Source organism: Sabethes cyaneus, chromosome 2, assembly GCF_943734655.1.
Source record: "Sabethes cyaneus chromosome 2, idSabCyanKW18_F2, whole genome shotgun sequence".
Taxonomy (NCBI): Eukaryota; Metazoa; Arthropoda; class Insecta; order Diptera; family Culicidae; genus Sabethes; species Sabethes cyaneus.
This window is the reverse complement of record NC_071354.1, coordinates 185,142,477-185,156,843: the sequence shown is the minus strand read 5'-3', so window position 1 is coordinate 185,156,843 and position 14,367 is coordinate 185,142,477. Positions and strand designations below refer to the sequence as shown.

The following is a 14,367-nucleotide window of genomic DNA, read 5'->3' as shown; positions in this document are numbered from 1 at the left end:
TGAGTAGTAAGAAGAGAGAAGTAAGAAGCAAGTTGTAAAAAAAAGTTTAGTAAAAGTAAGTAGTAAGAAGTAAGTAGTAAGAAATTAGTAGTAAAAATGAGTAGTAAAAGTAAGTAATAAGAAGTGAATAGTAAGAAGTGAGTAGTGGAAAATTAGCTTTGAAAAGTATATAGTAAGAAGAGAGTAATGTGGAATGAAAAGTAACCAGTGAGCAATTAGAGGTAAGAAAAGGTTGTTAATATCACGCATTATTAGTCTAACTCGAGTCGAACTCGGGTCTAAAAGGCCTTGTGTCTGTTTATACTTTTAATATCTGCTATGAGTACTTTTTCACTTGCAAAAAAAACCTTTTTTCTAAAGGAGACACCCCAGCAACGCATCGCACTAAAGCACGTAACAAAGAAACGTCTAGCGATTATTAGCGAGCGACAGTAGAAATAGAGTACCTACTCACAATCGCTTCTTCGCTTCCGAGCTCGACCATCTAGCTGGCGCAAGAGGGGACGAAAAAAATGTGGCAGCCAAATAAAATAGTCATTTTACACGCATCATTTTCCAATAAACATTTTCACCGCTCTCGCTCACGTCTTGCAGTGGGCCAAATAGACAGACAGACAGACACTGATCGCATCCAAGCATGAGACAACCCAAGACCCAGCCAGACCCCAGCTACGGCTGCCGCTGCTGCTGCTGCTGCTGCTTCTGCTGTGTGACATGGGGTTCCACAATTTACAGCCCAATTGTTTGCTTTTTCCTCGTTCAACATGCGCGATTTCTCCTCCGGGGCGCAAGCCTTCAGTTGGTGGAAACGCTGCGCCGCTGCTGGGGAGGAAGAGTGGGAGTGTTTTTTTTATTGTGCGAAATGTTTACCGATTGCTTACCGATATCCCCCTCCCCTGTCTTCCCCCATAGGTAAACGGAGCAATTTTACTCCGTTCAAGCCTGCTCGCGAACGGTTGTTTTTATGGTGAACCTTGCATTATTATCCGATAATCCGACCGTATAAATATTGTGTAATACCTGTAAAAAGTGTTGTTGGACATGCATTAGCAGTAGAAAAAAATGGGGTTGAACAAAGCTGCCAACCGTGTAGGTTATCACGTTGGTATAAGCGGGTACAAACGACAGTCTGTTTTAACCTAAATGATCCTACTGAAATAGTTGATGTGTTCAATCTTCTTCGTTTAGACTCATTTAGAGCTGTGCCGATGTAGGACGATTGTTCCAAGAAGATATAGCTCACGGTCATTTATTAACGTGAGAAAACCGTACCGGTGCATCGTTCCTATATTTCATTACTCTAAAAACGCTTGTCTAAAAACAATTTTGCTTCATAGACCTGCTTCAAAGTTTTCGGACCCGCGCGCCTCAATTTAGAAACCGAAAGAAGGAAGTATGGTCCATGAATGGGATTAATTTAGATACGCGGTGTGATTTTAGGTCCATACACGGCATCGTAAGAACACATCAGAAGCAGCCATGGTGGTACACATGGCCTCGATGCTCGTAAAACGAAACATTCGGCTTCCAGTCAGTCAGAAATTGCCCATTATAGGTAACAGATTGGGATGACTTTGAACTTGGCGTGGTCTCGTTTTTTCCCCGTGTTCGATGAGAACGGTAGCAACGATGTAGAAATTGCATTAGCCTCGGTAGCGATTGAAAAAGCTGATCGGTAGTCGGTAAATTGATTCATCTGATGAACTTTTTCCACTAACATAAACAACAATTTAGAAATCTAGTGAAAACAAATACTAAATAAATTTCAAATTTTCTTCTTCGCTTGTTTCAGAATGCACCCTAGCACCCTTCATCAGTGGATCCACATCGGAGAAGATCCCGTTCGTGTTCTTGCCGCACCGTGGCCAGATCGTCTATCCGAGCAAAGAGATCGGCTTCCCTGGTAAGTCATTCAAGTGTGTTGACCAAACAAATCGTTCAACAATCGACCACCGAGTAATCGGCAGCGCGGTCATTCCTTTTGCCACTCGAAGGCGAAGAGAGACCTCTTAAGTGTAATTTACCGCCAAACAGCATGCAGCTTATGGTGGTCGGCCCTAGCTAAAAACCGATTGACGGTGCGCGGTCAATTGCGGTGGCAGATGCAACTGCAGAAAGCACTTCACCCAGTTAAAGCTACCGTCTTTCTGTCTCTTAACGGATTCGCTCTTGACCACGAAAGCGGGAAGTAATTTAGCATATTCATCGCATCTGCTCAGTCCCGGAAAGTGACTACAGATGCAGGGAAAAACAAAGTGCTTTTGGACGCCCAAGTAGTGACCCCCAGAGTGATCTTGGCCTTTGGCTTAATTGCAGGGAAAAGGCCACTTGAACAGCAGCAATGCTGTGTCCAGCCCACTGACAACTGTGAATGGATGTACAGGACACAGCTTGTCAGTACAAGTGGCAGTAACAATTGACCCAAGTGACTCTTGAAAAGAATTTGCAATATAATCGTAAGGGCTTTGATCGATAAGTTTTAGGCCCCAAATTCTTTAAACCTATGCGAATTATGCATAGTTTATAATTTGACCAAACCTCGTGATTTTAGTCAAGACCTTGAAATGCGGTCAGGCATATATTAATTTTTTTTTTTTTTGAAACGATGGTTCTACAATTGATGAAGGGACGGTAAGGGAAGTAATCAAGAAGGAATTTTTGGAAATGGAGGGGACAGAGTGAAAAGGAAGGGGGGGTAATAGGTAGCTACGTTTAACAAGTTGTCGTTGTGACTCCTATTTTGTCCAATGCTGGAAGGTGCATGGGTCGAACCAAGCTATAATCTAAGATTATAACCGGATTCGAACCCACAACACCCGCCAGTGCACCAGCGAGACACATGCTGACACGAGAGAGAAAATATGAACAGTATGAAAAACGAAGTAAATGACAGCTGAAATTTATTCTTTTAAAATTTGGATGATTAAAATATGTACGTGGAAAATAATTTACAGAAAAGACGATTAACAAAAGCAATATAAATTAGATGAGAGATGAATAAGAAAGAAATGTTGAGATAGAAAAATGATAAAATATAAGAAAAGTATGATAGTATAAGACATCGACAAGATAAACGTAGATAAAAGATGAAGATAGAAAATAGAAAAAAGGCATAAAAAGTGTCGCAAAAATCCGCTCAATAAGCAGCATTAGTGTACAATGAAAGATAGATGAATGCAGAATCAGAAAGGAACACAAATGCAAAAATATGATGATATATGAGAACGAAAGCGACGGAAAGATGAAAAATAAAAAATGGAAAAGGACGACATATGTTGAAAGATGAGGAAAAATTGTACGATTTAAGGCTGTGCGAGATCTCGCGAAATTTCGTCTGCACCGAAACTGGGCGAAATTTACCATAGCGTTAACTTTAATTTTATAGCGATCAACCATAACACATTAGGTAAATTTCGTACGGTTTTGTTAAATTTCGGTAAACACCAAATATCGTGAATTCTCGCTTAACATTGTCATCAATTTTCATGAGATATAATGAAGCACAACAATAAAATATATTTTATATTGATACTCAATATCTTCACATCTATATAATCTTATATAATCTATATATATAAGAGGCTTGTCTGTAGCCAAAACCAGGTCTCTGACAGGACGTCATGAGAGGCTTATCGGTAAATAAAAACAGGCCCCTGACAGGACGTCATGCTTTCGTAACAATGGGTTCTATTCTTAGTTACCTCACTGGTCGACTACTGGACTACTCGATTACTCAACAGCTCGACTCAACTGCTGATTGGACAGTTCGACTTGACTGCATGACTGAACAGTTCGACTGAACTGCTCAACTGAACTACTGGACTCAACTGCTCGATTCGATGCTTGACTTAACAGCTTGGTTCAATTGCTCGACTTAACAGCTCGACTTAACTGCTCAACTTAACCACTCGACATTACCACTCGATTGTACTGCTTGACCCAACTACATAACAAAATTGTTCGATTCGACTGCCCGACTCAATTGCTCGGCTTAACTGGTCGAATGAACTGCTTCAACAGACTGCTCGACTCGACTGATCGAATTAGCTGCTTGATTTGACTGCTCGACTCGACTGCACGAATCAACTGCTTGATTAAACTGCTCGACTCTATTGCTCGTCACGACTTGCCTGAAATGACTCATTTGAATCGGTTCGCGACAGAAAATTAACGGTTCAGAGCCACTCACACAAAACACCTATAGAATCAGCACAGCATAAAAACTATTTGTATCAGTTTCAGGCTATGACTCTTTTATGTACAACATCTTAGAGCTATATTATTGTAATCGTAAGATCTTTGCATGCCGTGATGCAAATAGTTTTATATAAAACTCAAAGAACTAATACAAAGATTAAACATCTTCACAAATACTGAGAAATGGAATATATCCGCAGTTTTCTTGATATACATTTATATTTTCCGGATCGTAGGATTCGGGCTCATATAGTCTATATATATAAGAGCCTGGTCTGTAGCCAAAACCATAATCATATATATAATTGCCCACATTAAGCAAAGACTCAAACCAATCATACCAGATTGCATTCAAGACGAGCAAAAGAAACGTAGTTGCACCTCATAGAGTTACATAGCGTTAGCGTTACATGGCGTACCTCCAAATTGCTCTCAATTAGACGCGAGGCGACGCGCGCGAGTTACAGCTAGTGTTTATATAAGAGGCTTATGACCGAAGACCAGGTCTCTAACAGGACGTCAGAAAAGGCTTATCGGTAATTAAAAACAGGCCCCTGACAGGACATCATGTTTTCGTAGCAATGAGTTCTATCCTCAGTCTCCTCACTGGTTGACTGCTGGACTGCTCGATTTCTCAACTACTAAACTAGACTACTGGACTGGACTGGTTGATTAGACTGCTCGATTTGATTGCTCGACTGGACTGCTTCACTGAACTATTCGACTGAACTGTTCCATTCGACTGCTCGACTCACATGATTGGACAGATCGACTTGACTGCTTGACTGAATAGCTCGACTTAACTGCTCGACTCAACTGTTCGACTCAACTGTTCGACTCTACTGAACCGCTTGACCTGACTGCTCGACTAGACTGCTCGACTTAACTGCTCTACTGAACCGCTTGACCTGACTGCTCGACTAGACTGCACGACTTAACTGTTTGATTCGACAGCTCGACTTAACTGCTCGATTCAACTGCTCGACTGGACTACTCGACTGAACTGCTCGACTCAACTGTTAGACTTAACTGCTCGACTGAACCGCTTGACCCGACTGCTCTACTAGACTACTCGATTCAACTGCTCGACTAGACTACTCGATTCAACTGCTCGACTAGACTACTCGATTCAGCTGCTCGACTGGACTACTTGACTTAACTGCTCGACGCGACTGTTCGGTTTAACTGCCCAACTCGACTGCTCGACTCAACTGCTCGGTTGGACTGCTTGACTGAACAGTTTGGCTTAACTGCTCGACTAGACTGCTCGATTTGACTGCTCGACTCAACTGCTTCACTTCTGTTTGAATCGACAGCTTGACTTAACTGCTTCATTCAACTGCTCGACTGGACTACTCGACTCAACCGCTCGACTGGATTACTCGACTGGACTGCTCGAATAAACTGTTCGACTAGACTCCTTGACTCAACTGCTCGACTCGACTGCTCGACTCAACTGTTCGACTTAACCGCTTGACCTGACTGCTTGGCTAAATCATTCGATTTGACTGCTCGACTCAAGTGCTCTAGTAGACTACTTGATTCAGCTGCTCGACTGGACTAATTCACTTAACTGCTCGATTAAACTGCTCGACGCGACTGATCGATTTAACTGCTCCACTTGACTGTTCTACTTTACTGCTCGTCTCAACCACTCGATTCAACTGTACGACTCGACTGATCGACTCAACTGCCCGACCGGACTGCTAGACTGAACAGCTTGATTTAACTGCTCGACTAGACTGTTCGATTTGACTGCTTGACTTGACTGTTCGACTCGATTGCTCGATCCAACTGCTTGACTCGATTGCTTGATTGGACTGCTCGACTCGCCTGCTCAACTCGATTGTGTTAAATCAGACCGGACCAAGTCGCAAAATTTTAAAAAATGAGTTATTGATAGCTAACGATCAAGCATTTTCTAGGCAACATTTTACTCTAATCAGGCTACATAAATGTTGCAAACAGCCAGAAGTTTTTATTCGGTTAAATAAAATCCAATAAGACTATAAAAACTATTTGTTTCAGTTTCCGGCTATGACTCTTTTATGTACAACATCGTAGAGCTATATTATGCAATATAAGAACTCAAAGAACTAATACAAAGATTAAACATCTTCGCAAACACTAGCAAATGGAATGTATCCACAGTTTTCTGAATTCTGAACAGACATTTATATTTTCCGGATCAGGACTGTTGAAATTGGTCATTGAAGAATGTAATCGACATTTTCGATTCGAAAAATCACTGAGGCCACCTTTTAGATATGAAAATTCATTCGATAATTGAAGAAAACCGCTTTAAATGTTCCCGATTTGGTAATTTCCAAACTTGTTTTGAAGTTTGTTACTTGAATTGATTAGAAATATTTTTATGAATCTAGTACAATACTGTAAATTATAATTTTGTGGGCAATTGGAAAATATTGGGCATTTTACAGTCAAAATAGTTTAATTGGATGGATGTACGTAGATTGGTCGACCGTTAAGTACTTCCATTGTAATTTTGCCCTCAAAAATAGAGAAAAATTGACCAACCTCGTGTTTTGTTTAGACCTTTTACTGAGGTCAGGCATGTAATAAATTGTTTTAAAGATAATTTTTACAATCGACGGCGGAGACGGTAGAAGAAAGTTAAGAAACAAAGGTGTTAATAGTATCCAAACAGAATAGGACAAGGTGTGAAGTAGAAAGAGCACAAAATTAGTTAAGGGAGGCCAATTGAAGCAACGCTTAAGAAGTTGTGTAGCGTTCCTCTTTACCCAAGCTGGTGGAGTCCTCATTCAAAAAAGCCCTCATTCCGACTTACTACATGAATTTTCAAAATAACATGTTCAGACTTCGTCAACAACAATCAAGAAATAATTTCGAAAGCTTCTGTTTTTTTCGACAGATTTCGTAGCAGTTAGAGTACAGGACAGTTGCGGGGCTAGTGCTATGCTTGACTCTAACAGCGTTGACCTCTCCCGACTGTATTTCGAACTTACGACGACTGCCTTGTTAGATAAACATAATACCTTATGATAAAAGTTTGCCTACATTTTCATTCATAGTGTTTGGTCTGGTCCTGGTACTGGAACAAAATTGTACGATAATTTCAAAAAATTCCTATAAAGATACAAAATCAAAAGTAAGGGATGAGAATTAAAAAAATAAAATGTAAAAACCAGATCGATCATAGATAAACCACTAAAAATATAGATGATATGACAAGAGAAACATATGACAGATACAGCATATCTACGATGTTAATTGTTGAAACCGAAAAAAAATGGAAAAGTGCAAGATTTTTGAATATTAAAATTTGTTTGAAAATTTGAATATTATTTGAATATTAAAATAACAATAAAATGACAACCAAATGAAACTCTGTGATGAAAAATAATAAATGTAAATCACGAAATAACAAAATATGAGAAAGTAAAATACAAAAAATATGAGAGTTGAAAGATGAAAGACGAAAGATGAAAGATGAAAGATGAAAGATGAAAGATGAAAGATGAAAGATGAAAGATGAAAGATGAAAGATGAAAGATGAAAGATGAAAGATGAAAGATGAAAGATGAAAGATGAAAGATGAAAGATGAAAGATGAAAGATGAAAGATGAAAGATGAAAGATGAAAGATGAAAGATGAAAGATGAAAGATGAAAGATGAAAGATGAAAGATGAAAGATGAAAGATGAAAGATGAAAGATGAAAGATGAAAGATGAAAGATGAAAGATGAAAGATGAAAGATGAAAGATGAAAGATGAAAGATGAAAGATGAAAGATGAAAGATGAAAGATGAAAGATGAAAGATGAAAGATGAAAGATGAAAGATGAAAGATGAAAGATGAAAGATGAAAGATGAAAGATGAAAGATGAAAGATGAAAGATGAAAGATGAAAGATGAAAGATGAAAGATGAAAGATGAAAGATGAAAGATGAAAGTTGAAAGATGAAAGATGAAAGATGAAAGATGAAAGATGAAAGATGAAAGATGAAAGATGAAAGATGAAAGATGAAAGATGAAAGATGAAAAATGAAAGATCAAAGATCAAAGATCAAAGATGAAAAATGAAAGCTGAAAAATGAAAGATGAAATATGAAAAATGAAAGATAAAAGATGAAAGATGAAAGTCCTACTGATTATAATAAAACTTTCCAGTCGAAAATTCAAACTTGCAATGATCGACTTGTAAGGCTATCCGGAAGGCTTTGGAAAGATTTCCAAAAAAGTAAACTTTATACGTCACAGTTTCTATATGGTTTAAGGTAAAATTCTCATGAGTCATAGTCAATCTCATGAGGAACCGGTCCTCTATTACGTGATTTTCACAAAAATAAGTTTCCCACGAGTCGTTAGTTAGGTTTCTCACGGATTCGTTAGCAAATGACAATTTAATAGAGCACGACGAACGTCACTAGCTTTCTTTCCCTAATGAAACAACAATAAAGATCGGCCACCAACAGAGCAATCGGTACCAGGACAAATTGAGACTGCCAAAAGCATTTCCAATCAATAATACTCGTCATACTCATGTGCAGTAAGACAGCAACTATATTTGGGATGGTATTGGCAACGAAATGATATTTACAATTGAGAAAACAGGTAAGTGGCCTTGGGTGAGAAATGGATCACACTTTTAACTTTATTTTGATGATCCGTATCATACATTATTATACCATCATTAAAGGTAACCATTCCATTAATGGTTTTACGCAACCACTCTATAAACTCGCATTGTGTTGGTTCAAACAATTGAATTGAAACATTCCAAACAGTTTCGTCTTCTGAAAAAGAACATTGCAATTCTCAGAAAATAAGTAAGTAAGTCATAAGTTTCCTGCACAAACGTTGTCATGTAAGGTAGTCGCCAACGGAGGAAACATTTTCTTATGTTATGCAAAATGCCGTGGCATTCGAATTATATCATCATTAATATATGCACATTCATCATTTCTGGAGAAGCTGTTCTGATTTAAGTGCAACATGGAAAACAGCTAACAAACGATGCTACATTGTAAAAACAGGGAGTGGAAAGGCATGCACTGCTTTTCTTCTTCTATACTATTCATGTTGATGGTATATCTTAAACTAAAGAGTCCAGGCCGTGAATAGGGTCCCGTACCGTGCATAGTAGTCAGAAAAAGCATTCTTGTTGTACATGCTGTTTGTTTCTGTTCGCCAGCAGTTCGCAATAATGGTATACCACCGTTAAAAAGTGTCATTAAGAAGTGTCTCCACCAGCCATAGACGCGCTAAGCTCAGGTGGATGCACTTTATGATATTTACAAACAAACAACTGAATCCGTACTTTACATTGATGCAATGGCGAATAATGCTGGAGTCTGAAAGATGCCTCAACTGAATGATAAAAAGAAACAGTAAGATACCTAGTCAATCAATGATGCTTGCTTTCTAATAGTAAGATTTATCTGAAACGTTCGTAAAGTTGAAACTAAATGCAAATAAGCATGTGAATAAAAATCTAATACATCTTACTTTTACTAAATCCTGTTTTAATATTTATACTGCGTAGGGTTCTTAGTCTTTCGCATTGAAAACAGTAATTTAATTTTTCTCAGATTTGTATTCCGAACGCAAGAACAAGAGGAAGCAGCGGAAAAATTGTGCAAAATCAATCACCGCCCAGTAATTTTATCAATGGATTGCATTTTGTGCATCCGGCATAAAATATTCTATAGATTTTAGCACCCACTGGAAGCAATCAATGTTTACAGATTACGGAACCGCCCCCGCCATTACAAAGTACCGTGTTCTTCGTTTTTCCGTGGAAGCTTTGCTGGGAAGACGACCGGCAGCACATCCAGCATAGGCTGAAGAATAAGCATAACATGGTACACTATGTTGATAGGATGGTTACATCTAAATGAAACAAATAAAATAAATGTCTTGATTAGCAATCGATGTTAATGGCTATCAATAACTCACCATTGTAAATGTTCAATACTTCTAACAAAGTCAACATTATAAATTGGTTTGATTTTTTTCTGTTTGTGTCATAGCTAATGTCAATAATAAAAAGCTGCAGAACTATATAACTATGATAAAGTAAGCTTTATCATTAAGAATGAAACGTCCCTTTTCACAAAGATAAATTACTTTGCGCTGTGCGGCTATCAATCTTTCCCGTGTCGAACGGGGCTGATCAGGTGCATGCTTAAATCATAGCGAAGCGCGCGCGTCCATTGCATGACCACAACTATCATCATAGTCATCATCATCAGCACCGTAATCATTATTATTGTTATTATTATTATTATCATTTGCCTGTATTATTATATTCTATTAGAGCGTCATAACTTCACCCGCAGCAATGTTATTATTTTATTAGTTGCCTTCAACGTAGTTCTTCTGCGGTTTCGCGTCTGTCGATGCTGGTTCTGTTTTTATTAATTCTTCACAGCCACACTGCTGCGGTGATCTTTCATGTTAGTTTTGTGAAATTTTTACTGCTCTGCAATACCTAGAAAAACTGCTAGGCGCAAACAGGCAACATGAATCGAACAAAAACAGCTTTGGCAACCGCTGCCAACCTGTTGAATTAATGCCAAGCGAACACAGAAATTTGCAGGGCAAACTTTTTCTGCTTGCTTGTCTCATCTGTAGTAAAACAATGTTATGTAGCTTACCCGCTAAGGCTCTTTGAATGTATATAGCTTTTTAAATTGATTGCAGGTCATTCAGAAATCGTCAAAAATAAAACTTCACCTATTTTATCTTTCATCTTTCAACTTTCATCTTTCATCTTTCATCTTTCATCTTTCATCTTTCATCTTTCATCTTTCATCTTTCATCTTTCATCTTTCATCTTTCATCTTTCATCTTTCATCTTTCATCTTTCATCTTTCATCTTTCATCTTTCATCTTTCATCTTTCATCTTTCATCTTTCATCTTTCATCTTTCATCTTTCATCTTTCATCTTTCATCTTTCATCTTTCATCTTTCATCTTTCATCTTTCATCTTTCATCTTTCATCTTTCATCTTTCATCTTTCATCTTTCATCTTTCATCTTTCATCTTTCATCTTTCATCTTTCATCTTTCATCTTTCATCTTTCATCTTTCATCTTTCATCTTTCATCTTACATCTTTCATCTTTCATCTTTCATCTTTCATCTTTCATCTTTCATCTTTCATCTTTCATCTTTCATCTTTCAGCTTTCATCTTTCATCTTTCATCTTTCATCTTTCATCTTTCATCTTTCATCTTTCATCTTTCATCTTTCATCTTTCATCTTTCATCTTTCATCTTTCATCTTTCATCTTTCATCTTTCATCTTTCATCTTTCATCTTTCATCTTTCATCTTTCAGCTTTCATCTTTCATCTTTCATCTTTCATCTTTCATCTTTCTTTCATCTTTCATCTTTCATCTTTCATCTTTCATCTTTCATCTTTCATCTTTCATCTTTCATCTTTCATCTTTCATCTTTCATCTTTCATCTTTCGTCTTTCATCTTTCATCTTTCATCTTTCATCTTTCATCTTTCATCTTTCATCTTTCATCTTTCATCTTTCATCTTTCATCTTTCATCTTTCATCTTTCATCTTTCATCTTTCATCTTTCATCTTTCATCTTTCATCTTTCATCTTTCATCATCATTCGTTCTGCTCTTCTTTTAGGTTGCTCTGCTCTGCTCTGCCATTTATTTCTGAATATATAATCTAGGGTATGTTGCAGCTTCGTCGTAATTACCTATTCCCATCCTACCCAACACAAATTATTAAAACTATCAGCTATTTTTATGAAATTAGTTATTCCCTAATATTTTAGTTTGTTGACTATCCTGCGTCCTGGTCAATCAAAGTGTGCTGATATCTATTTAAATGCTTTTTTCATTAAAGAATTCCTAGCAGCCAAATTTCCTAGGTTTTTTCGTGCGACGAAGAAGAAAATGTCGACTAATCGTTTCAATTTCCGTCATTCATAAAATGAAAATAACTCACGCAACGCGTTGTCGTTATTCTGCAGACGGGAAAACTTGCATGGCCCGCAGAAATTTTGCAGAATAACATTTGTCATGCCGTCCTACACAAATACATGCGCGCTAGCTTCGTAAACATTACTGTGATTTTTAGTTCGGACGATGAAAAATTATGATGGACGGATTTTAAAACGGTATGACGAATTTAAGATTAAAGATATAAAGTCATTTGCGTAATTTCAATAAAATACTTTAATAATCGCTTTTCAGTGAATTCAAAGGGCACGGATCGGAAGGCAATGAGTCAAATCAGTAGCAGAACTTTTGCAGCATTCGTTAAATCCACCTAAGAAATGATGGAAATTTGAGTGGCTTTCCTTACTACGACGGGAATTAGAAATAAACCCTATATATATAAAAGTGAGCGTGAGTATGTTTGTATGTATGGTCCACCCTAACTCCAGAACGCCTTGACCGATCTCCACCAATTCAACACATATTTCTAGATATAAGGGAATCAGCACTGGGGAAGTGGGGAGTTAACAAAAAGGAGGAGGAGGTTCCCTAATAGGAAGGCGGAGGGTCCTTAATAGGGGGAAGCCATAACTCCGAAACGCCTTGACCGCTCTTTATCAAACTTGGCACACATGTTCCTTGACAGAAGGGAATCAGAAATGAAGGGGTTGGCAGAAAAGGGGGGCTTTATTTTTAATAGGTCCCACTTGCCCCGGGTGCTTTGAAGTGCCGACCTTATTTCGACCCATTTTTTTAATACCGTTTGTCAAATTAAACAACTAGTTTTCGGGTGTAATTTGTTAATACACTCATTATGTTTACCTACTGTCAGAAAAACATATACTTTTACGTAAAGCCTGTGGCCAAAATATCATCTATAAAAAGGTGCGTCAAACTTACAACGCAAATTGAAAATAACGCTCAAATTGAAAGTCCAATTTTGATGTTTGGAATGCCTGTTATAAATAATTTATAATTTTAATACATGCGGTTGAGTTGTATCTTTCATTTCTAGAAAGGTTCGGTTGGAGAAAATGAGGTTGAGGAGAGTTATGAGCTCCGTTCCCACTTACCTCGTATTCCCACTTGCCCCGGGGTACCTTACCATGTGCATGTATCGTCATGATTTAAGTCTTATTTGACGTAGTTTCATTTTCGTATTGTGTCGCGTTCGATGTACACATACCATGTTCGCGTTACGGTCGTTGATAATAAATAAACTCTAATCTAATTGTGAATAAATCGTAGGTACCCAACCTAATTTTCTATAGTTTCGGCCAAAAGATACTTTTTTGCTAGATTCACTATAATGGAGATCCCCGGAATTTATGACCAAAACACCTAAATGTACCTCTAACGCTATGTACCTGTAATTGTCTTGTTTGCAGTCTGTCATCATTTGTTTGAATCTTTGCTTACATTCATATACGAATTTGCCTATGTCAACTGTTGCGCTGTAGTTTTACCCATGGCACTGACATCTGTACATCGTTGTAGCATGAGCAAGTGTTCGTGATGTACTCGCACCAGCTGTTTAGATGCACATCTATTAGTTTCAGCTTTGGGTAAAGCATTTAGAGAGCGATGCGTGATTCTTGCTACGAAACGTAACGTCCTGTCAGGGATCTGGTATTCGTTACAGACAGAGTAAGGTGCTTATAGTATTAGACATCCGTTTTTTTGCAGGTTCGAAAAACACCATTCGTCTGCATTGCATTAACGGCAATTAATTTCTCTAAAGAAATGACTGTTAAATACAAAAAAATACATTACTGAATTTTAGATACCTATGGTGTTTAAAACAAATCTCCTTCATACTCCTATCATCCTTAATTTACATGTCAACTCGTTCGTCAATCGATTGTTCATTTTTTATTTGCTATTTTCGTTCTTCATCTTTTTAAATTTTTTCCACTTATTTTAACTTCTCAATCACTTATTTTTTTGTCATTTATCTTTTGCAGTTTACAGTATCTTTTCATCATCTTCAACAACGTTATGCCAACAAATAGAAGATAATGACTTTAATTAGCTATCTCTCTAAGTCAGACCTCGTTTTTTTTTTCAAATATCTCAACTTTGCATATCACTGTCGTCCTAAACGGTCTAGGAATTCCAAGAAAAGTGTAGCTACTGAGTATACTTTTAAAGAAAGCATTTACCAGTTTGGTTTAACAAACAGCTTAATAACTAGTTAGTAAGTGCTCAAATCCAAACAAAG

The 14,367-nt window shown here is 37.6% G+C and overlaps 1 protein-coding gene across 1 annotated transcript in view; it reads left to right on the top strand.

The window, feature by feature from the left end:
- Window positions 1-14,367, top strand: part of LOC128736437 (uncharacterized) — a 113,402-nt gene that overhangs the window by 48,247 nt on the left and 50,788 nt on the right. Inside the window, exon 4 of the mRNA XM_053830920.1 lies at window positions 1,793-1,903. Within this exon, the coding sequence (XP_053686895.1) occupies window positions 1,793-1,903 (111 nt within the window). The remainder of the gene's footprint in view (window positions 1-1,792; window positions 1,904-14,367) is intronic.